Source organism: Rhinopithecus bieti, unplaced genomic scaffold (assembly GCF_001698545.2).
Source record: "Rhinopithecus bieti isolate Rb0 unplaced genomic scaffold, ASM169854v2 scaffold_13710, whole genome shotgun sequence".
NCBI classification, from domain to species: Eukaryota; Metazoa; Chordata; class Mammalia; order Primates; family Cercopithecidae; genus Rhinopithecus; species Rhinopithecus bieti.
This window is the reverse complement of record NW_016807962.1, coordinates 1,955,509-1,980,963: the sequence shown is the minus strand read 5'-3', so window position 1 is coordinate 1,980,963 and position 25,455 is coordinate 1,955,509. Positions and strand designations below refer to the sequence as shown.

General features: G+C 37.0%; 1 protein-coding gene across 2 annotated transcripts in view; it reads right to left on the bottom strand.

Annotated features, from left to right (window-relative positions):
• MEGF9 (multiple EGF like domains 9) overlaps positions 1 to 25,455 on the bottom strand; it is a 118,357-nt gene that overhangs the window by 39,772 nt on the left and 53,130 nt on the right. For both annotated transcript variants that reach the window (XM_017884249.1, XM_017884250.1), the window contains one exon: positions 21,396 to 21,597. In XM_017884249.1, the coding sequence (XP_017739738.1) occupies positions 21,396 to 21,597 (202 nt within the window). The remainder of the gene's footprint in view (positions 1 to 21,395; positions 21,598 to 25,455) is intronic.

Sequence of the window (25,455 nt, the reverse complement as noted above, 5' to 3'; positions counted from 1 at the left end):
TTCTTTTCTTTTCTTTTATTTCCTTCCTTCCTTCCTTCCTTCCTTTCAGACAGGGTCTCACTCTGTCACCCACACTGAAGTACAGTAATGTGATCACAGCTCACAGCAGCCTTGACCTTCTGAGCTCAAATAATCATCTTGCCTCAGCCCCTCTGAGTTGCTGGGACAATAGGTGCACGCTGCCACACCTGGCTAATTTTCTGATTTTGTAGAGACAGGGTCTCACTATGTTACCCAAGTTGATCTTTAACTCCTGGCTTCAAGTGATTCTCCCACACTGGCCTCCCAAAGTGCTAGGCCACCACACCCAGGCATGGGCATGGGCCTGGGCCACCACACCCAGCTGAAAAATTATTAATACCTAATTTTTGAACTTGCTGTATTCTAAGAACTTGTAGTGCCTATAATTTAGAACTCATTTGCTCAGAGAAACAATTGCATAAATAGTGGCTTAGTTTCCAGATCAGCAAACAAAAACCTGCTTAACTTGAAACATTAGTGACAGGGTTGAAGCCTAAGTCCTTTATACCCAAGTTCTAAGTCTTTGAGTTTTGAATCCTATGGGGGTAGAGTGGTCAGTAGGCAAAATTTGGGCATGATCAATTTTACTGGGCAATGCCTATTTTCCAACAGGGTGGTAACAATTTATACTCCCATCATTAACGGAACAATGGTCTCACTGTTCTATATCCTCGCCAACACTTGACATTATCAGCTTTTACATTTTTGCCAATCTGGTGGCTTGAAGTGGCATCACAACATGATTTTAAATTGCATTCTTCGATTATTAATGAGATGGAACATCTTTTCACCCTTATTGGCCATCTGAGTTTCCTCTTTTATAAGGAATCTGCCCAAGTTTTTTTGTTTGTTTTTAGAGATGGGGTCTCACTCTGTCACCCAAGCTGGAGTACAGTGGCACAATCATAGCTCTCTGCAGCCTTGAACTCCTGGGCTCAAGCAAGCCTTCTGCCTCAGTATCCTGAGTACCTTGGGCTTAGGTGTGCACCACCATGCCCAGCTTGTCCAAGTATTTTTGACACTGATTTGTAAAAATTCTTTATATATTTCTGCAAAAGTAATTATCTGTCAGTTTCATGTGCTGTAATTATCTTCTCCCAGTTCGTGGCTTGTCTTTTCATTTCATTTATAAAGTCTCTCGACAAACAGAAGTTCTCACTTTTAATCCAGTTGAATGTATAAATATTTCCCATATGTTTTTTATATTTTGGAGAGATTTTAGTGAAATAATTAAGAGTAGGAACTCCGGGCCGGGCACGGTGCTCATGCCTGTAATCACAGCACTTTGAGAGGCCAAGGTGGATGGATAATTTGAGGTCAGGAGTTTGAGACTAGCTTGGCCAACATGGTGAGACCTTGTCTCCACTAAAAATACCAAAATGAGCCGGGCATGGTGGCATGTGCTTGTAATCCCAGCTACTCAGAAGGCTGAGGCAGGAGAATCACTTGAATCCGGGAAGCAGAGGTTGCACTGAGCCGAGATCATGCCACTGCACTCCAGCCTGGGCGACAGAATGAGACTCTGTCTTTAAAAAAAAAGAAAGTAGGAACTCTGGAGGTAGAATACCCGGATTAAAATCCTGGCCACTAGTCATATGACCTTAAATAAATTACTTAATCTCTTTATGCCTCAGCTCCTCATTTGTCAAATAGAGGACCTAGCTCACAGGTTTGTTAAGATTAACTTAGTTAATATGTGTTAAGCACATATATAGAATAGTGCCTGACTCAGAGTAAAAACTACCTAAGTGTTGCTATTATTTTACTATTATTGTTGAAGAAATCCCTCCCTACCCCAACATCATTAAGTTTTACATTTTGTCTTTCACATTTAGGTCTTTGATCTACCTGAAATTTATTTTTGCATAACATATAAGTGAAAGGTCCAAACTCATTTTCTTCCTAATAGAGAACCAAAACTCTAGTATGATTCATTGATAAGTCCACCCTTTATGCCCCTAAGCTTGAGTACCTCCTCTGCCATATATCAAATGTCTTTATACATATGATTTACTTCTGGGCTTTCTTTCTTTATCTATTTGTTTATCCCGAACCAATACCACCCTGTCTAGATTACTATAGCTTTACCTCTCTCCAATGTTTCTGTATAAAAACTTTTGAAAATAGGCCGGGCGCGGTGGCTCAAGCCTGTAACTTCTGGGAATTGGCCGAGATGGCGATTCGAACAAGGTCAGGGAGATCGAGACCATCCTGGGCTAAACGGTGAAACCCCGTTTTCTACTGAAAAAATACAAAAAAAACTAAGCGGTGCGTCGAGGCGGCGCCCGTTTTATAGTTCCCCAGCTACTCGGAGGCTTGAAAGGCAGAGGGAGAATGGCGTTCAAAAAAACCCGGGAGGCGAGCTTGCAGTGAGCTGAAAGATCCGGGCCACTGCACTTCCAGCCTGGGCGCCAGAAGCCCAAACTCCCGTCTCAGGAAAAAAAAAAAAAAACTTTTGAAAAAAAAGATAAAATCAAAGATAAATCAAAAGAACAGTATTCTGGATATCTGTGTATATATTTTGCTTTACATACTACCCCCCTAACTCTTGTTCCCAATTTATATCACTTCAGCCACAATGACTTTGCTGTTGCTCAAATACATCAGGCATCTTCCTGCATCAGGGACTCTACTTGCTGTTCTCTCTATTGGCAATACTTTTCCACAGGGGATCCGCATGGCATGCTCTATTACTTCTTTTTGTTCCTTATTCTAATGTCATATTCTCAACATACCTTGCCTAGCCATACTATCTGAAATTGTAATGTCTCTTATTATTTAATATACTATAAATTTTATTTTCTTGTTTATTATCTCTCTTCCCATCTAGAATGTCAGTTCTGTGAAATCAGGGGGGTTTTATGTGTTTTTTCCACTGCTATATTCCCAGTGCCTAGCACAGTGCCTGGCATGTGATAGGCATGCAAACTTTGTTTAATGATTGCATAATCTGGCTCCAAAGTCTATGTGTGCTTTCTTCATTAACTCTTGATGACTTCTAAGTGCAATATTTGTTTTCATTTCAGTTCATTTAACATTTTCCATGTACTTAATCTTTTTAAAAATTTTATTATTATTCTTTTGACTTTTATGCAGGTTTGTTACATAAGTAAACTGTGTTGTTGAGGTCTGGTGTATGAATGATCCCCTCACCCAGGTAGTACCAAATAGGTAGTTTTTCAACCCTTTACCCCTGCCCACCCTCCCACTTCCAGTAGTACCCAGTGTTTACTGTTCCCATCTTTATGTCTATGTGTACTCAATGTTTAGATCCCACTTATAAGTGAGAACATGTGGTATTTGGTTTTCTGTTCCTGCATTAACTTGCTGAGGATAATGGCCTCCATCTGTATCCATGTTGCTGCAAAGGATATAATTTTGTTCTTTTTTACAGCTGCGTAGTATTCCATGGTGTATATGTACCACATTTTCTTTATCCATTCTACAATTTATGGATATCAGGATTAATTCCATGTCTTTGCTATTGTGAATAGCATGCACTTAATCTTGACACTTTATGTCACATTTAAATAAACCTCTTAGAATCTTGGAAATAGAATATTCACTCTAGGTTAGCAAAATGAGACATTTAATGACTAGCCCACAATAGGCCAATCAACCTTGTAAGACAGTGATCCCACAATTTTGTTCTTTAAAGTATGATAAAGAAGAGCAGATAGAAAAAAAAAGTCCCAGCCCTCAAAGAAAAATCCATTTTGCTCGGCCCCAATATTCCATCACGACCCTACTGAATAGGGCCTCTTTAGCTTATACAATTCTCAGATAAACAAAGAATAGAGGTTGAAATGCCTCAAACAAACCCCTTCTTTCTTAGTTCTAGTTTGCATCTGCATAAGATGACCTTAGGTTTTGGGGAGAACATACTCAAGGCCACTGACATAGATCAGTGGTTCTGAAACTTTAGCATGCTGATTCTTGGGCCCTATCCCAGATGTTTTTATTCAATATGTCTGGTGCTGGGCCTAGGAATTTGCATTTCTAAGCAATTTCCAGGTTATACTGATGTTGCTGGCCTGGGGACCATAATTGGAGAACCACTCTACTAAATTAACTGTACTTATTTCAGTCTATTTTTTATATCCCTATCCCTGACTGGTAAAACTGCTTACTTTCTACTTCCAGGCTTAGTGATGAACCCTGAATTTGGTATCAATCCTAACCTAAGAGGAAGGTCCTTAAGGCAATCAACCTCAGTGGTCTGTCAAGTCCCGTTTGCTACTGGTTCCTTTGTCCTCAGTCCCCTATATTCCTAATGATTAATTACAACTATTGTCCCTAGTTTCTCAATGCCTGGCTCCTGGTCTCAGTTGCCCTGCCTCTCCACTTTCCACCCCAATGACTAGGTCCATGACACTTGCTTTCAGACTTCTCACTTATCAAATGCCTGCCTTTTTAACTTAAACCCAAGCAAGTCAGATGTTCTGACACCCAAACCACAGACCTAGCTTTAAATATTTATAATGCCCTAATTCCTGCCTTTTCCTTTCAAATGATTCTGTACGTATAGTCTCAACAATTTTTATTGTTGCCTTCTATTTAGTATTTATTTTCTTGTAGCCCAGTTCTGATTTCTAGATTTATATTTCCATAGGCCAATATCTAAACTGATGAGTCATACTCACCCACAGCTAGCCTTGCATTTACACTGAGATGCTCACACTGCCATATCTAATCTTGCCTATTCTATTTCAGGGTACAGTGGGAAGAGACTTGGAGCCGGACAGATCTGGGCTCAAAACTAAGTTCTGCCATTTATTAGTTATGCCATGTCGCTAAGTAACTTAGCTGCTAAGAACAAAATGGATGAGTTGTCTGAGAAATCAGAGAGGTTTTATGTGTAAAACATCAAGAATGGAGGTTTAAAGTGTTCAATCAATGTTAATTTCCTTCTGTTCCTCCTGCTGCCTCTCCTGGATTATGCAGCTTCTTTAGGTGAACATGTTAGTGAAGAAAGCTAATATATTTCTCTGTAAAAATGTTTCCTTCAAATATCCACAATATCTGTTTTATTGGATATTCTATTCAATTGCAGAACCCTTTGAAAATCAATTCAAGGCCAGCAAAAGTAAAACTTAATTAAAGAAATGGTCATGGCATATGTGTTGGAAACTGGCAGAAGAGAAGGAAGAGATTTTGTTATTGACAATATAAGCCATATTTGCATTACTGCTTTTGGCAATGTGAGAAACATGCGTATGTTCCTTCTGTAGTGTATGCAGAAAACCCCAAACTGAAAAATGAAATTGAAAACCCCAAATTGTTGAAACACACAAAATATATCACACCAGAATATTCATTTAATCTACACAGAGCCATAATAATGGAATTCATAGTTTTTAAACTAGCCCTATATACTATGTCATAATAATCATGGCTGAAGTATTTGTGTCCCTTTTTATGGAAAATCTAAAGAAACTTCAAGTCCAAGTCTCCCTCTAGGATTCACAAATTTAGGTATTTTGAGAAGAAATCACATTCAGGGAGGAAAAAAAAACTGAACAGTCCCATATTTATCTCCATCCTCTAGGAAACATACTTCTTGCTATGAAAAAAAAAATCTGAGCTGGAAAAAGTCATGATGATTTAATTTTTTTTCAGGGAATAGAGAGGAAGACAAAGCCTTCTCTGTGGGAACAAGAGGCCTTCTATTTTAGCCTAAGTCTACTAACATGTGTCTTAGAAGCTATTCATTTTAAACTGCAGGACAAAAAAGAATATTAAAATAGGCTATGAATTTGATTGTACATTCTAACCACAATGTCATATATCTAAAATGGCAGGTCAACAAAGTAAGTTTATTTCCTTATCCTAATTTCTCTTCTGGACTTAAGGCTAAGAATTACCATAAGGACCAACTTTGCCCTCAAATAAATAATATTATTTATATTCCCTTGAATGACTGCTTCAAATAACAATTTTATTAACTTTTTATTTTGTAATAATATTAGATTTCAAGAGGAGTTGCAAAGATAGTATAGAAAGTTCTAATATACCATTCACCCAGCTTCCACTGATGTTTCCTTTTTTTTTTTTTTTGAGACAGGATCTAGCTCTGTTGCCCAGGCTGGAGCGCAGTGGTGCCATCATGGCTCACTATAGCCTTGACCTCCTGGGCTCAAGTGATCCTCCTACTTCAGCCTCCCAAGTAGCTGGGACTACTTGCATGTGCCACCAAGTAGCTGGGACTACAAGCATGCTTGACTAATTTATAATCTTTTGTAGAGACAGGGTCTCCTTATGTTGCCCAGGCTAGTCTCAAACTCATGGGCTCAAGCGATCCTCCCGCCTTGGCCTCCCAAAGTGCTGGGATAACAGGTGTGAGGCACCATGAGGCTCGGCCTGTTTAACTTCATATGTAACCAGGACATATTTATCAAAAAGGAGATATTAACAATGGCACAATACTATTAACTACTCAGATCTCCCTAATCTTTCCACGGTTATCCATTTTTTTGGATCCAGAATCCAATCTAAGATATTGTCTTGCATTTACTCATCATGTCTCTGTAGCCTCTTCCAATCTGATAGTTTCTCAGTCTTTTGTTGTCTCTTATGACCTTGAAGCTTTTAAGGGAACTTGTCAAGTTATTTGTGAAATTTCCCTCAATTTGGGTGTGTCTGATCTCTTGTCACAATTAGAATGAGGTTATGAATTTTGAGGAAGACTGTCACAGAGGTAATGTATCTTTCTCATTTCATCACACTAGGGATATATACTATTCATGACATATTGCTAATGATGTTATCTTGATCACACAGAGGATAATTTTTAATGCTAGGAATCTGTTTGTATGATAGCTAAACTTAAAGGATGGCTATCAGGCTTACTGAAAATAAGCATTGGTTCAGTCAACCAATTAACAAACACTAGGACCTACTGAAGGCAGGATAGTCAGACAGATGTTAATTTGAGCCAGTTTCTGCCACTTATTAGTTGTCTGTTTTGGGGCAAATTGAGTCTCAGTTTCTTCATCTGTAAAACAGAATATATCACCTTCAATTAATTGTTATTTTATCCTTACAAGACAGTAAATATAAAGCGCTTACCCTGGCACATAGTAAACAGTCAGTAAATGTTAGTGTTGTTCATTCTGGAGTTGATAGTGGTAGTAATACTGTCAGGAGCATTTGCCAAGTTGTGTGGTATTTTTGTCTCAGAAGGAAGTCAAACTACAGACAGGAAAACACTACATGTTTGTAAGACTTTAAAACATATTAGGCATAGTAAAATGCCCTATAAGAGAGATGTTTATAAAGATTAAATTTGTAGTTCCTTTCTTCTTTAGCAAGAGAAGTGTGCGACTGCTTTATCATTTGGGTAGAGGTAGGAAAATAACCTTGAAGCAGATCCTCCTGACTGTGAAAAATCATTTAAGTTGGGTTTCCTTTAGTTACATAAGTATAGCATGAACAGGCCCTACTGTCCTGAGAGAAGAGTTTAACAAGACTCTGTATATTTTGAGTGACTAAAGAAACGCACTTAAGCCCTGGGGAGCGCAGAAGGTTTGAGGTTTGTTAGTGAAAATATTCTACAAAATGTCCTCAAAAAGTACTCTTGGGACTGGCTTACACAATGAGGTGTGGCTGCACATATAAACTGAAGGAGTTGATTGTTAAGATCTAGAACCTGGGACACCCAATTAAGAGCATTCTTGAAAGAATGTGGCATTAAGGGAGTGGGTTCATCCTCCCTTAAAGAATCATTGCTGCCTCTGCAAGGATCTGGACCAGTTAAAGCATCATCACAGTTGTGAGCAAGCATCATCCATCCATTAGGTTGTTCAGGGACCAGGTTTCACCCCAGCAATTCCATGTAGCAGTGAGAAACAGTAGGATTAGTAAACTGATCAGAATCACATTCCTTTTATACCTAGCATCACAGGAGGACAGACCCCTAGAGTTATTGGACAATTAGTTACCTGTTGGATAATGTGTTGCCTCAAGAGGAGAGAGTACTTGACTTTATGCTATTTAGGCATATGAGGGCCAGAGCAATTAATTGGAAAAATAAAAGACGTAAAGTTTGTCAATTATATAAGCTTTCAATTTTCCAATATCTATTATGTTTGCTACCCTCAAAGGCCTCCTTATAAAGATTAACAGTTTTAAAAACTCTTAAAAGGTAAAGGGCCTTTGGGTTTCTTTTCAGTAATGCAGAAAGAATGTGGGTATGGGGACACGGCTTGACACTCAGCAGCAAGGCTTATGCAGGAATAAAAATCCCATGGGATATAGTGGGTGGTAGCAACTGCTGGAGCATAGGAAAGCAGATTCAATTTCTGCAGCCAGCAACAAAAGAAGAATGGTAAGCATAGGGAGAGGGTGTGGGCCTGAGAAGGAACCTTGTGCCTAAGCATTTCCGTAAGTTCAACTTAGAAATACAAACTACCTTTAGATTTGTATGTATTAATGCAAAAATCACAAAATTTCCACAGAATTATGCACTGAAACACGGCTGTTATGGCGTATCACCCTTTTGATTACTCTCCATATTTTCAATATTCTACCCATTCTCACTAATATTACCCTAAAATATTACCCTAATTTTGGCCCTTGTTAGTTTTCACTCTGCCTCTAATCTCTCCCTACTTACATCTACTCATTCTCCTACTGCTACAATCCAGTGTTGATCTTTCTCCTGCTTAAAAACTGCTTTGTGAATAAAACCCAAATCGTCTGGCCCTAAAGGCTCCCTGTGACCTGACCCCAACAGGACTTACTAGACTCATTTCCTGCCCCCACTCCTCTTCCACTTGACATCTTCAGTAAGCCCATCTCTGAGACTTTAATCTTGCTGTTTCCTGTCCGTAAAGTCCTTTCTCATCTTTTTTCACTTCTGTATGTCTAAATTCTTTCCTTCCTTCAAAGTTGGGATCAAAAGCTACCTCCTCAATGAATTCAGCTCTGAGTTTTCCAGCTATAAGTGATGTCTCCCAGCTTCTTAATCCCCTTAACATTTTATCTTTATACTGTATTTTCTGATGTAGGTCAATTTTTACTTTGTATTGTAACTATTTACATATATTTAATAGTGTCCTTCCTAGACCAGAAGCTCCTTTTGAATGAGACCTATTATCTTATTTATCTTTTATCTCTCACAAGGCTTATTAAATTACCTGCAGATAAATGCAGTATTTGGTATAAGGTATTTATTTTATTCAACAGAAACCATAATACCAAGTACTGCATTTATACAAACTTAATTATTTAAACTATTAGCATATATTCAACTACAGATTTAGAGGGGAGCTTCTCAGAAAAATGAAATAAATGATCTAACACTATAAAGAACAAAATTAATAAGACATTTCTTTAAAAAATTATAAACTGGCCTAAAACTAGCTTAATAAAATGAAATAAGTAAAGGAGTCTGCAACATGGTTTAGGGACAGTAACATGTTTAATTAACGGCAGTATCAACACACTGTGACATGTTAATGTTCACAAAGGTCACCGAGACCTGGAAAAAAGTTTTTTTTTGTTTTTTTTTTATTCATTTAACTACAGCTGATATCCAGTTAACAATTAGACTAGGAGGGCAGATTATGCCCTGTATTGAATGGAGACTTTAAGACAAAAGTCCACTGAAAAAAACATAGAGCTTTCCAGACTGTATTAGATATGCATTATTTATACCCAAATCCCAACATACTCAGTGCCTTTTTCTGAACAAGCCCTTCTCTGACCATTTATTAACATTCAAACTTAATTTGTTTTTCCATGAACTTAACATACTTGATATCTTCTAAGACATAAGCCATTTGGTCCTGTACAAGCATTTATTGAATCAAATGAATCACAATAAAATCAAGGCTAAGGGCAGTTACCTACTTTTGATCAAGATGGCTACCTTTAAAAAGTCGACTTTCAAGGAAAAAAATATTCAAGTGTACCAAAAAGGTAATTTAAACTAGAGACTGGTATAACTGCAGGAATAATTGGGGTACAGAGTAAAGTCATCTTAAAATAAAAAAAGAATGAAGTATTGTTCTGCTTTCCTACAAAATAGCATAAGAATATGCTAGATTAGATTTTGGGTTTGACACACAAAGAATATGCAAATGTTTACTTTCAAGTGTCTACCCAGACATCTCTACCTGAATATCCCACAGTCACTTCAAAATCAACATTTTTGAAACCTAACATCATCATCTTTCTCCAACTTGCTTATCTATCTGTATTCTTTAGTTATTAATAATAGAATAGCTCACTTATGTGCTCAAGCCAGAAACATGGGAGTCATCTCTCTCTTTCTCTCTCTCGCTTTCTCTCTCTCTCCATAGACAAGCAACCATTTAGTACTGTATATTTTATCTTCCAAATATCTCTTAAATTATCTCCTTTCCAGCACCATTGTCAATGCCAATATTAATATCTTAAGTCAGGCCTTTAAGTTCTCTTGCTTAGATTGTTACAACAGTTTTCTCAATCTGGTTTCCTTGCCTGAGCCCACTCTCTCTAACCACCAGACTTCTGGCAGAGTAATTTTTCCAAAAAACAAGTCTCATGTCACCTCGTTAAATATTCTTCAATGGATAAATGTATTTACAAGGCACATCAAGGCCTTCATGGCTTGGCCCCTTTTAGTCTTCATTCATTCATTCATTCATTCATTCATTCATTCATTCATTCTGTTCATTCATCAAGTATGTACTGAGTATCTAGTATGTGCCAGTCACTGTTCTAGGTGTTGGAGATATAACAGCAGACAAATAGACAAAAATGTCATCCTGTCATTGCCTACTCCCTTTCAATCCTTCTTCCCCACTACTACCAAGCTTTGTCTTCAAGAAATAGTGAACCACTTGCAATCAGTGAAGATGTCTTTTTCTTTTATACAAATTTCTGCTCTCTTCAACATGAATCCAAATGCAACTGCCTCTCTTAAGACCTCCCTGACTTGCAAGTCTATCTCTGCAAGTCCACTAGCCAGTAAGTTCCTTGAGAACAGAGATAATATCTTTTGACATATAGTTGGCAAATGCAATGTCTTTTTAAAAATAAAACATGAATGAAATGACTTTTTTCTAAATTGTTCATTGTTTCTAGTGATCAAATAACCTTTTTCTTGATCTTCCAGAATTATAGGCAAAGTAGTAAATAAGAGTTTGCAAAAGCAGCTATTACTGTCTCGTATTACACAAGAGATGATCTTCAGAGCCCTATACAAATGTAAGCCTCCAAGGTGTTTTGTCATCTTTCCATTTGAAATTTATTTTGGCATCAGTTTACCTCATAAGTTTGCCTTCTAACCTGGGGCACATTCCCACAATTAAAATGCAAAATAGTAAAGACAGTTGTCCCTGAGCATGGGATGGGGGGTTGGTTCCAGGACCTTCCCACCATACCAAAATCTTCAGATGCTCAAGTCCCTTCCATAAAATGGCACAGTATTTGTATATGTACATCCTCCCAGATACTTTAAGGTTACTTACAATACCTAATACAATGTAAATGCAATGTAAATAATTATTGTTTTATATTGTTTTCTTAAATTTTCATTTTTTATTGTTGTACTGTTATTTTTAATTGTTTTTTTAAAAAATACTTTCAACCTGCATTGCTTGAATCTGCAGATGCGGAACTCACAGATAAGGAAAGCTGACTGTAAATTTTAAGATACACTGTAGAGCTAGTCCTCAAATAATGTAGTTCCAGTACAACACTGTTGAAGAAAAATGATTCCCAGTGGAAGCTACTATCTGTGTGGGGTTTGCATGTTCTCCCCATGTCGGTCTAGGTTTTCTCTGGGTACTCTGGTTTCCTCTCACATCCCAAAGATGTGCATATCAGGCTAACTGGCAGGTCAAAATCATCCTAGGATGACTGAGTGTTGCGGGGTGTGTGAATACATCCTATGACGGAATGGTGTCCTGTCCAGGGGTGGTTCTGCCTTGCACCTTCAGCTGCTGGGACAGACTCCAGTCACCCATGACCCTAAACTAGAATAACTAGGTAAATAATTTTCTTAGTTGTTATTAAATTTTCTTACATATATATATAGCTCACATTTATTTCAATGTTTGTTATTAGAAGTGTCTTTGGTCTTTTTTTTAGTAGTTTAGTGATGTTTCTGTAACCAGAAACATGCCGTATGAACTTAAACTCTTGTTTATATCTATTAGCCTATGGTAAAATTGGTTTTGTTGTACCTTGTTTTGCTTAAAGTTGCAGTTTCCAAGAACCTATGATGAGGAGGAGGACTTACTGTGGAGCAGCAATGACAGATTTTATGGAAAAGGATATTAGACCAATACAGAATTACTTTGTTATCTAAGACAATCTAAAATGATGCACCTTGTACACTAACCTACCGTGGATATATTAAAAAATCTCAAATTAGGCCAGACACGGTGGCTCATGCCTGTAATTCCAGCCCTTTGGGAGGCCGAGATCAGGAGTTCAAGACCAGGCTGGCCAAGATGGTGAAATTCCATCTCTACTAAAAATACAAAAAAATATTAGCCAGGCATGGTGGCGGGCGCCTACAATCCCAGTTACTCAGGAGGCTGAGGCACAGAATTGCTTGAACCTGGGAGGCAGAGGTTGTAGTGGCAAAAAAGTCTCAAATCAATATGTAATTGTTTACATATAAAGTCATTCCTGATAACATTTTAAGAGCTATATTGAGATTCACACTTTCACTAAGCATATTGTTTTTGAGATAAAATGCTACCAGATTTCTCTATTCATTTATTAAGCACATGTCAAAATATAAATCAGGAAAAACATTTGAAATGTGTTCCAAAAGCAAAACTGAAAGGTTCAGATATTGTAGACCAGTTCCTTCCAATTAAACAGGTTGGAACACCAATGGTGATGTGAGGGGGTGGACATCTGTCAGTACAAAAAGAACTTTGTGTTTGCACACAAAGACATTGCTCAACCCACATCTCACTCCTGCAGCCAAAATCTACCCTCACTGGGGCGACTCCCACTAAAATATATGGGCATAAAGAATAGGGAAATTAATTTTTTAAAAGCCAATTGTTAGTTCCACAGACTTCAAATAGATGAGGGAATCAGGATAGAATTGAATCCACTTTTCTACTCTTATTTTTTAAAAGAGAACAGAGAGGTCACAACAGAAGAGAATTTGGTGTTAGGATATCAGATTTCTCATGTCATTGTATAATCTTAGGAAATTCATTGGAATTTTCATGTTTTTTTTTTCTCCTGATAGGTCTTCTCATCTCTCTGCCTCTCTAAATCACAACCTGTAAGACCCCCTTTCCTATTTTCCTGTAATAGGAAAAGCCTTTCCTATTACACTTCAATTTACTTACTCCTGTTCTTTTTCTACTCTAAACTACTATACTTACAAATTAAACATATATTCATAAATTATTTTGTACTGTATGTGTTTCATAGTTTTGCACAGATTAGATTATAAATTTCTTGACAAAAGCAAAAGCAATATTCCAAAGTGCCTAACAAAAAGGAAGGGCGATACAATAGATATTGCAATTGATATTTGTTCATCAAAGGGCTGGTCCTTTCATGTTCTAATTTCCACTAAGCCAAAACTAGGATGAGTCCTTACAAAGAAGAGTTATTATTTACGTAACATGTTATTATTTACAAAGAGTCATTATTTACGTAACATGAGCTACATCACACCAGGGTCAGTGTCTGATTACCAAAAGACAACTAGAAGAAATTTCTAGAAAATATCAAGAAGTCTGCACCACAGCATCAAATTTCTTACAATACTCACTCTCTTTGCTCAATATCTGAGATTCTGAGAAAGGCTGTACCAGCATAGTGGATATGGATATACTCTAGATCCAGACTGCAAATATATTAATTCCAACTCTTTTACTTACTGGCTGTTATGCAGCAAATTAGGCAAATTACCTAATTTGCCTTTTTTTTTTCCTGTACAAATGAGAATAGTAATAATAGTGCCTACATTATATGGTTGCTATGAGAATTACACAAATTAATAACTGCAAAGGGCTTAGGATAATGCCTAGCAAGTATTCAGTTTAAGCTATTATTATTCTAAAATATATAACATTCAATTTTAAAAGGCATAATAGGTTTTTAAATAAAAATTGAAGAAAATAAGAGAATTTTTTCTGTTATAATGAACAATTTCTTCTCCAGCATACCAACAAAAAACAAATACCCCAATATCTTCTCATACTCAAGGGTGGTTGATTTAATCCTCCTTTTTGGTATAACACTAATTCTATTCCTCACTTAAAACAAACAAGCAAAAATAAATAAATAAATAAACAGGTCAGGCATGGTGGCTCCTGCCTGTAATCCCAGAACTCTGGGAGGCCAAGGCAAGTGGATCACTTGAGCTCAGGAGTTGAAGACCAACCTGGGCAACATGGTAAAACCCTGTCTCTACAAAAAAAACAAAAATTAGGCAGGCATGGTGGTACATGCCATTGGGTCCCAGCTACTTGGGAGGCTGAGGTGGGAGGATCCATTGAGTCCAGGAGGTTGAGGCTGCAGTGCGCTATGATTGAGCCACATTGCACTCCAGCCTGGGTGACAGAGTGAGATCTTGTCTAAAAAAAAAAAAACAAACAAAAACCAAAAAGAGATTCAACTACTAGAGAGTTATTGAGCTGAATCTAAGTGCCAGTCCTAAGTAGACACACATATGCGCACAATTTAGTTTTCTTCTTTTAAACTTTTTTTAATTTTAATTTTATGGATATATAATAGTCATATATATTTACAGAGGACATGTGGTTTTTATATAAGCATGCCATGGGTTGATTTGTGTTGGAAACATTCCAAATCTACTCTTTTAGCTTTCTGAAATATACAAAATACATTGTTAACTATAGTCACCTTATTGTGTTACCGAGCACTAGATCTTTATTCTCCTATCTAACTGTATTTTTGTACTAATTATCAGAAAAATCCTTCATGTTAGATATATTAATCCTATTTTACAGATAAAAGCACTGAGGTTAAGAGAAGTCAAACAGCCATTTTAATCAAGGTCATGCAGTAAGCCAGTGGCTGAACCAAGAATAGAAACCAAGTCTACCAATTTCAAATTTTACTCCCTTTCTATTACACATCATCACACTATTGTCCACAATTTCCTTTCTCCATTTACCCACTCACATATAATTTCTAGCAGAGCAGAACACAGAGCTGTTTCCTCATAGTTCATTCATTCATATCTTCTTGCAAAGTACATAGTCCCACAACTTTCCATTTCTGTTCTAGTTTCATGTCAATTTAACTTCCCACTAAGAAATTCAGTGCTTAGGGCTATGTGGATTTAGACCTCCTAAGCCTCCTTGTAAAGACTTCCTTTAAATACAGGCTTTTAAACTACTTTTGTGATACACTACTTGTTCTGACAAATTGCCTGACATTCTGAAATAATATTTTATTTGTTTTATTTTATTTTTTTGATACAGGGTCTTACTCTGTTGCCCAGACTGGAGTGCAACAGTACTATCTCAACTCACTGCAACTTCTACCAGGTTCAGGCAATTCTCCCACCTCAGCCTCCCAAGCAGCTGGGATTACAGGCGCATGCTACCACACCCAGCTAATTTTTGTATTTTTAGTAGAGACATGGTTTCACCATGTTGGCTAGGCTGGTCTTAAACGCCTGACCTCAGGTGATCCACCCACCTCGGCTTCCCAAAGTACTGGGATTACAGGCGTGGGCCACCGCGCCTGGCCTTTATTTTTTAATAATATTTTTTAAAACTAAAAAAATTACTCTGTTGTGACCAATAGAAGTATAAATTTATCTCGGAAGTTTGATATGCCAAAGACAAATAAGAAATAGGGCAAGTAAAGAAACAAAGACTGGAAGGAGCATGGAGGAAAACTTACTGGAAGTAACTTTCAAGAAACTGAGAAGCCGAAGTATTGTTAGGCTTATCTATAGATACTGCAATCATCTAAAATTATGGCAAGTGTAGTGTCAGAGATAACAGTGAGCCAAGTGTAAGAAATAAAGCCTGGTGCCCAGGAGTAGAAACAGCAACAAGAAAGTGTGACAGCATAGTCTGCTGCCATGAGCTTCAAAGGAGTTTTTAGGAAGGAGGCTGGGAAGAGCACTCTGAGAGCAGCAATGAAGAGCAAGAGAGATATCCTATTGCAACTCCAGGTCCAGAAGTAAGAGTGTGAGACAGAAAACAGTCATTACTTGCATGGGCTGCAGGGGAAGCAAGGTCCTTCTAGATTTCACTTAGAAGAAGATGATAAAGGATTTGAGAAATCAATACACTTTGATGCTATGAGGATAATATAAAATCATGTGTTACCTCATTAAAAAAAAAAAGAAACCTACTAAGGATAACAGAAGCTATCAGGTAGGTACACATAGAAAATAGTCCATATAGAATGGAAAAATAATATAGTCAGGTGCCACATAATGACATTTCCATCAATGATGTATAGAATATATCATGGTGGTCCCTTAAGATTATAATGAAGCTGAAAAATTCCCACCACCTAGTGAGATCATAGCTGTGGTAACACAGTGCAACGTATTATTCATGTGTTCATGGTGATGTTGGTGTAAACAAACCTACTGCACTGCCAATCATATAAAAGTATAGCATGTACAATTATACATAGTACATAATACTTAATAATGAAAATAAATGACTGTTACTGGTTTATGTATTTACTATACTACAGTTTTTATTGTTATGTTAGAGTGTACATCTGCGTATTTGTTAAACTAAAATTTTTTAACTAAAACAGCCTCAGGCAGTTTCTTCAGGAGGTATCCCAAAAGAAGGCACCATTATCATAGATGACAGCTCCATGTATGTTATTCCCCCTGAAGACCTTCTAGTGGGATGAGATGTGGAGGTGGAAGACAGTATTTACTATTGGTCCTGACTTTGTGTAGGCCTAGGCTAATGTGTATGTTTATGTCTTAGTTTTTAACACAAAAGTTTACTAAGAAAAAAATAAAATTTTAAATAGAAAAAAGCTTATAAAATAAGGATATAAAAGAGAAAATATTTTGTACGACTATACAGTGGACTTATGTTTAAGCTAAGTGTTATCAGAAAGAGTCAAAAGTTTTAAAATCAGAGATTATAATGTTAAAAGCTATAGTAAGCTAAGATTAATTTATTATTGAAGAAAACTTTTTAAAAATAAATTTAGTGTAGCCTAAGTGTGCAGACTTTATAAATTCTACAGTAGTGTACAATAATATCCTAGGCCTTCACTTTCACTCATGACTCAATCACTGACTCACCCACACCAACTATCAGTCCTGCAAACTCCATTCATAGTAAGTACCCTAGACAGGCGTGCCGTTTTTATCTTTTATATGTTTACATACAAAAATATTTACCATTGTACTAAAATTGCCTACAGTATTCAGTTCAGAAACATGCTGTACAGGTTTGTAGCCTAGGAGCAACAGGCCATACCATATAGTCTAGGTATACAGCAGGCTATACCATCTAGGTTTGTGTAAGTACATTCTATGATCCTGCGTGACAATGAAATTGCCTAATAACACATTTCTCACAACATATCTCCACCATTAAGTAATGTAGTAATAATATTATTGTTCTCTTCCACCTCTTGCATGAATCGTCCATCACTGAATATCAGATATTCTACATGAGATACTAACAAAAAACCTATTTATCAATTTTAAGTGAAAAAAAATTACAGTTCATTTCATGTCAACCTCAAACAACTAACCAAGTTCCTAAAGTGTAACTAAAACACAGTAAAGCACCTATACAAAAGTAACAAACTCCCACGTTAGGATATAAAATGCTGAAAACATCACTTCCTGAGCAAAAACCATTCCTAAGGTTAACAGTGGCTACAAGTAGTAACATGCTACATATCCTCTTTGTTGATATTTGGTGCACCTTTAAAATTGTTGACATGTGATGCTGACAGTCTACCTATTTGGAATTTAACACAGACTTCTCACATATTATTTTGTTTAAAATGCAGTATTTGGCTTTATTTCTAGGACACAAATGTAAATATGTCCCATCTTTTTTTATAATCATCAGCCAAAACACACTGAATTGAAAGATAATTAATTCTAGGACATTTGGGTGTTAAATATCAAGAGGCTTTCTACTAGGAAAAACACGAACTTTGAAGTCATTCTATGGACTCTGCTTACGTATTACATTTGTTTAAATGGGTTGAATGGCAGCTTTAGTGTATAAACTTAGTCAAGTTAACTATACCCTTTAAACATCAAAATTCTCAGTCAAAATGGGAAAATAATAATGTTCTCAAGGGAGTTTTTGTAAAGATTAAATGAGATGGCCAGGTGTGGTGGCTCACACCTGTAATCCCAGCACTTTGAGAGGCCGAGGCGAGCGGATCATGAGGTCAGGAGATCCAGACCATCCTGGCTAACACAGTGAAACCCTGTCTCTACTAAAAATACAAAAACATTAGCCAGGCGTGGTGGCAGGTGCCTGTAGTCTCAGCTACTTGCGAGCCTGAGGCAGGAGAATGGCACGAACCCAGGAGACAGAGCTTGCAGTGAGCCGAGATCGTGCCACTGTACTCCAGCCTGGGAGACAGAGTGAGATGCCATCTCAAAAAAAAAAAAGATTAAATGAGATAATGCACATCAAGTAGTTAGTAGAGTGTCCTAGCATATAGCATATGCTCAATAAATGGTTCCCATAATTATTTGTATTATTTGTCTAGCAATTGCAGCTTAAAAGATTTATGCATGCATCATCTTGCTTGATTCTTAAGACAAACAACTTTATGCAGGACAGAGACAGAACATGGATTATTATCTCCACTTCACAAATAAAAAGACAAACACTTAAAAGAATTCAGCCAGGCATGGTGGCTCATGCCTGTAACCCCAACTCTTTGGGAGGCCGAGGCAGGAGGATCGCTTGAGTCAAGGAGTTCAAGACCAGCCTGGGTACACAGTGAGACTCTGCCTCAAAATAAAATAAAATAATAAATAAAATAAAGGTTAAAGTGAACTGCCTAAAGTTACATGATTACCTAGAAATACCCACCATGATTGGATATAAACCACCATATAAACCAGGGGTTGGTTAACTTTTTACAAAAAGGCCAAATAGTAAATACTTTAGGTTTGTAGCCTATACAGTCTCTATCACAACCAGTCAATGCTGCCACTATAGCACAAAAGCAGCCATAGACAATACATAAATAAATGTGTGGAACTATGTTCCAATAAAACCTTACTTACAAAAACAGGCAGTGGGTTGGATTAGGTTCATAGGCCACAGTCTGCAGACCCCTGCCCTAGGCCTTTAGATTACTAGTCTAGTTTCTTTTCCATTACTTTATGGTTACCACCTATTTTCAGGATAGAGTTTCAGCATAAAACTTAGTAGCATTAACTATCACAGAAAAGATAAATCAGGAATAATTTGCAGAAGAACTATGAATACAGTAAGATAGGACATAAATATTAGTACTATTGTTTTTTCTTCTTTTACAGCTTCTATCATAAAACTCTCTCTTAATCCTTCCTTTATTTCTTTCTCTTCTGTTAAAGCTTTGGGCCTAGAAGAGAACACTTTTCTATTTCTCCAAAAGTATTCAAAGCAAATATGTTTGCAGAATATCATTCCAAAGAAAGTAGTGGATATTCCATGAGACACCAGAATGAACAAACTTACATTATCTCATCTTTTAAAACGGTAAGCAGTGCGAAACTTCTGAATCCAACTTGCATGAGCATGTTTTGGGGAGAGTGGAGGGAACAGCGTTAAGCTACTACTCTACTCTCAATCTCAAAGAACAGAGTGATTATCAGTTTTCTAATTATATAATCTATATGCTATGGTATGCTACAGTGGTAAAGACACTGGACTTGGAATTGGAAGACCTAATATGGAATTCTTTCTCTGGCACTTACTATCTTTGTGATCTAGTAACCTACATATAAGGAGTTGCCGTGAAAATTAAGACAAATAACTATTTTAAAATACCAAGCATCAGAAGCATTGATTATTGCTGCATTTCAAATTATAAACTTCTTAATGAAGTTCTCTTCTACCTTTTTTTTTTTTTTGAGACAGAGTCTCCCTCTGTCGCCAGGCTGGAGTGCAGCGGCGCAATCTCGGCTCACTGCAACCTCCACCTCCCAAGTTCAAGCGATTCTCCTGCCTCAGCCTCCTGAGTAGCTGGGACTACAGGCATGCACTACCACGCCCAGCTAATGTTTTTGTATTTTTAGTAGAGACTAGGGTTCACCATGTTGGCCAAGATGGTCTTGATCTCTTGACCTCGTGATTCACCAGCCTTGGCCTCCCAAAGTGCTGGGATTACAGGTGTGAGCCACCACGCCCGGCCTCTTCTACATTTTTAATAAGCTACCATATGATACAATATTCCATAACAGTACAATATCATTTATAAAGCATCCAAAATATTTATTGCTAAAGTATAAAGCACTTCTTTGTCAAGGAGCTAAAAGTTCTTAAAACATGTTCTCTGATTTCAGCCCATAATATTCCTTTGAAATTAAAACAAACCAGAATTTATTGAGTGACATGTGCTAGGCATTTTATATATATCAACTCATTTAATCTTCACAACAACCTTGAGAAGAAACAAGCTCAGTTCCTTGCCCAAGGAACCCAGCTCCTAAGTGGCAGCAGTTCTTGGGTTATACCCCAGGTTACACTGAGTATAACCTGTCACTATTTTTTTCATTAGTTAATACTGTCTCTTCAGTTTTTTGACTTGGGGTCCACAAAAAGTCAAGTGCCTCATATAAGGTCAAAGAATAATTACTTTCAGTGCGGTACAAGGCAAACGTTTAGATAACAGTACGTTATTCCACTAAATTAAATCACCTCCAAATAACATACTATTTTAAAGATAATTCCTGCTTAATCTACTTTTGGTTTCAAAAATATACTGGTAAATAGAGTAAAACCAGTCTACTTACCACTAGTTAAATAAATTAGGGTATTCCCAAGTTAAGCTTTAGTTGTCCAAAGAAACAAATGTAGAATTTTGATTAGAGAGAAAAATAAACCAAAGAACAAATTTCCTCAAACTCCAATGGTATATTAATAAACATAAGAACATTTCTAAACCTCCTAGCAGGTTTCATGCCTGGAAGCCCTTCCAGAAAGCAGATTTCTTCTTCAATAATTTTTTTCCCATGAAATTTACAGAAATTATCCCAGAGAAAAATTGGCGACTCTAGTGCTTTCGAAGAATTAAATCAGTAAATTAGAAGTTTTTAAATCCTGACATTAAATATAACATATAAAGGGAATAAAAGTATATAAAATATTTTGTAAATCTATGACCCTCATCCCCCTTTGTTTAAACCAGAGTAGGACCCTTTTTTTCCCCTTGCTAAAATAAAATAAACTTCAGTTCCACCCTCTGTTGCTTACCTGTTGCACAGTATGCTGAGAGCTCCATGTGGACTACAGTCACACGGCTGACAGAGCCCAGAAGTGTAATTTGGGTAAAAGCCCTCTTTGCAGGTTTCACAGTGAAGCCCCTGATAACCTGGCCGACATTCACACTGCCCTGTGGTCTGGTTGCAGTGATTCACATCCAGGCTTCCAACCACAGAGCAGTTACATACATACTCTGCAAAGGAAAGAAGGAAAGAGACATTACCAACCAAGATTTAAGGCCCTTTTAATAAAATGAACTCTATTTTATTTTTCTTAATAAATTTTCATGACAACTTTGTAAGGACAGATAAAATTAACTCTAGTTCAAATTTACTTTCTATCCTGTTTAGTTTATTCAAATCAGGAAACATATAGGGTATATAAATTATGGTGTGTGTGTGTGTGTGTGTGTGTGTGTGTGTGTGTGTGTGTGTGTATTATGTTTTTCTGAATTAGAAGCCACCAAAGACAGGCTTATCTACACGGCACTAAGGGCACATGTTGGAAATGACAACATGTTAAATAATAAATAATCCCATTGTACAGCAGCAAAAGCCTAAGGCTCAGATGATTAACTTTGGTAACCTTATTCAAGGTCATACTAGATTGTGCCACAGCGAGAATCATAAGTTAATGCGTTCTGCCCAGGAAGAAATTAATGAAGAATAGAAACTTTAAAGTAAGGAAATGATGAACAATAAAACCAGAGGAGAAAGTTTACAGGTTCATCCTGATCTGGGAGTTAAAACCAATCCCAATTTGAATGTCTTTCCCAAATTAAAATATTTGGAAAATAAACATTTCTTTTAAGTATATTTCAAACAGTTCTTTGTTATTTGCTTGTTTGTTTCACTTTTTTCACTTTTCAAAAGAAATATTTTAATTTTTAATTTTTGTGAGTACACAGGAGTATAAGGTATGTATATTTATGGGGCACTTGAGATATTCTGACAGGCATGCAGTGTGTAATAATCACATCAGGGGCCGGGAGCGGTGGCTCAAGCCTGTAATCCCAGCACTTTGGGAGGCCGAGACGGGCGGATCACGGGTCAGGAGATCGAGACTATCCTGGCTAACACGGTGAAACCCCGTCCAGCCTGAGTGACAGAGTGAGACTCCATCTCAAAAATAATAATAATAATAATAATAATAATCACATCAGGGTAAATGGGGTATCCATCACCTTAAGCATTTATCCTTGTGTTACAAACAATCCAATTCTACTCCTTTAGTTATTTTAACACGTACAATCAAATTACTGTCCATAAATTACTAAATTATTGACCACAGTCACTCTGTTGTGTTATCAAATACTAGGTCTTATTCATTCTTTCTATTTTTTTTGTACCCATTAACCACCCCCACTTCCTTCCCACCGTACCCCTGTCAGACGGTTCTTTGGATAAAAATATTGAGAAGCCCTTAGTTTTAGACTTCTAGTGCAAAGACTCATTTAAAGGTCAGTTAGGATTTGTTTTTTGCTACTGCCTCTATTCATTTTATCAAAAGGAAAGTGTTTTCAACATAGCTTGACACAGTATTAACTGAGGACTTTGTATTAACATATATATCCTAGGAATAGGTCCCATTCCAAAATAGCTATGATCCTACCCTTAAAGGGTCCTGAGAAATCTATGGTACAAATTACAGTTCTAAATAGGTAAGGCACTATATAAAATGGCACTGTACCGATACAGTTTAGCTTGGAAAAAATAATCTTTGATATTATTTTTGATTACTTCAAAAAGCTACTAGACAACTACAAATCCAGAGTCTCAAATAGAGAGTTATAAAAGGGTTTGCTTCTCCATTCTAGAAAAGGAAATTAAGCTTCAAAATTCTTTATGTAATCACAAGCAGCTTATTTATCCACACAAGTAAAAACAAAAGATTCCTCAAAGAAATTCCCACTTGGCCAACTGTATACCTCCCACACTTCTGCAGTTCCTAAACTTTGGTGTCACTTTTTCCCTGCTCTTCACAGCTCTTCTAGTTTGTAAAGATAACAAATAACGAATAAATAGGCCGGGCGCAGTGGCTCATGTGTGTAATCCTAGCACTTTGGGAGGTCAAGGTGGGCAGATCACTTGAGCTCAGGAGTTTGAGACCAGCCTGGGAAACATGGTGAAATTCCATCTCTACAAAAAAAAAAAAAAAATTAGCCGGGCATCCTGGCGTGCGCCTGTAGTCCTGGCTACTCAGGAGGCTGAGGTGGGAGGATCGCTTGAGCCTGGAAGGCCGAGGTTACAGTGAACCAAGATCTCGCCACTGCACCCCCACCTGGGTGACAGAGTAAGACCTGTCTCAAAAAAAATAATTAAAGTAAAATAAATAAATAAATATTGGCAGCTTATTTGTTTATTTTATGTCTATTTCAAACTTGAGTGGTGCACAAAATCCAAAGGAAAGTTCAGATTTCTTCAGCCTCAAGCTTAGGAAAGGAACGAGCTTCCCATTACAATCAAGACTCTTATTTTCACTAGGCTACATAAACATGACATTCCTTTGACAGAGTTACATGTTTTCACATGATATTTACTTTCTGTGTAGGTGTGTTGTGGTTTTTGTAAATAACAAAGCCATGTTCAGTGGTCTGTAAACCTGCCAATGACAACTTCATGACAGGACCTTCACTCCACCAGAAACGACCAGAACACTTAAAGTAACATTTTTCTTCTGAAATCGGGCAGAAATTCAACTTACATCCAACTCTTCCTGCTGGACCTATTTTATTACAAATTAAACTAATTAAAGTATGTTGATGTCAGTAGAACTAGCTCAAGAAAAAATGAAAATACTAAAAAAAATTTTTCTATAATAAAGACTATGAATTTTATTTCATTATTTCCTTTCTAATGTATTTCCATCTGAAAACTGAGTCAACGTTCCCAATGAGTAAGACTAGCAGTATTTTCTAAAGAATCCAATTGAATTTAAGAACTCAGATATAAACACACAATATTTTTTCCAGTTAAGTTCTAATGGATAAACTTTCAATACTAACCAAGTTCACTGGTTATTTATTATTTCTATAGTCAGTCTAATATCTTCATTATTCCCTGAACATACTCTGGTTAGTCCTGTCTCTGAACGTTTGCTTATTCTGTGCATCTTGGAGTGCTCTTTTTCACATATTCAAACTTATTCCCTATTTTAAGAATCAGCTGAAACTCACTTCTCCATAAACTCTTACTGCCCCTATTATGAATCCGTAACAATACCTACTACCTAAACCTCTCAAATGACAATAATTTGAAGAGGCAGTAAAGCAAAGAGTTATGAGCACAGATTGTAGAGGTTGGCTAAGATTAAATCCTGCTCTCTCACTAACTTTATACCCGTAGGCAAGTTAATTAAGCTCTGTGTGCCTTCATTTTTTTCTCCTGTAAACAGGGCATAATAGTAGCTATACCACTCAGTGCCAATACTTAAGCTGGAAGTGGTCTGGAGTATTGCAATAATTAATACATCAGCTGGAAAAAAAGTAGAAAGTGTTATCAGATAAAACAATAAATGCAATTCGGATGTTAGATTCACAGGCTATAGCTTTGTTATACCCTGAGGATAAGATCTAAAAGCCTGACAATGGGTTTAGTACCATAGCAGCTTTGAATAATGTCTGGGAAACAGAATTAGTTTCCTATTACGCACAAATCCATGTTATGGCTCATCTAGGTAGAGAATAGATGATATTCTACTTATACTAGGCTCCACTCATTAACAATATGCGTGCCTTAAAATACACAGTGGTAAAAACAAGGATTTAGGATGCAGCTTCAGAGAAGATGAAAAATGAGCATTTATTTATTATACATCCTTGGTACTAATCAGTTTAACAGTAGCAGCGTGAATGGCAAATGTTGCAGCAAGAGAGACCACCCCAGAGATAAGAAGGGGGCTGACACATCAAGACAAAAAGGCACTATCATGTTAATACTTCTCCCCAAAATAACGAAAGGAAAGGAAGAGAATACAAAGTAAACCAAGTGCCAGGGAGCATGGGCATCTTTTCTGTTTGTAACTCAGAACTTAAGGCCCGTCCCAGTGACTG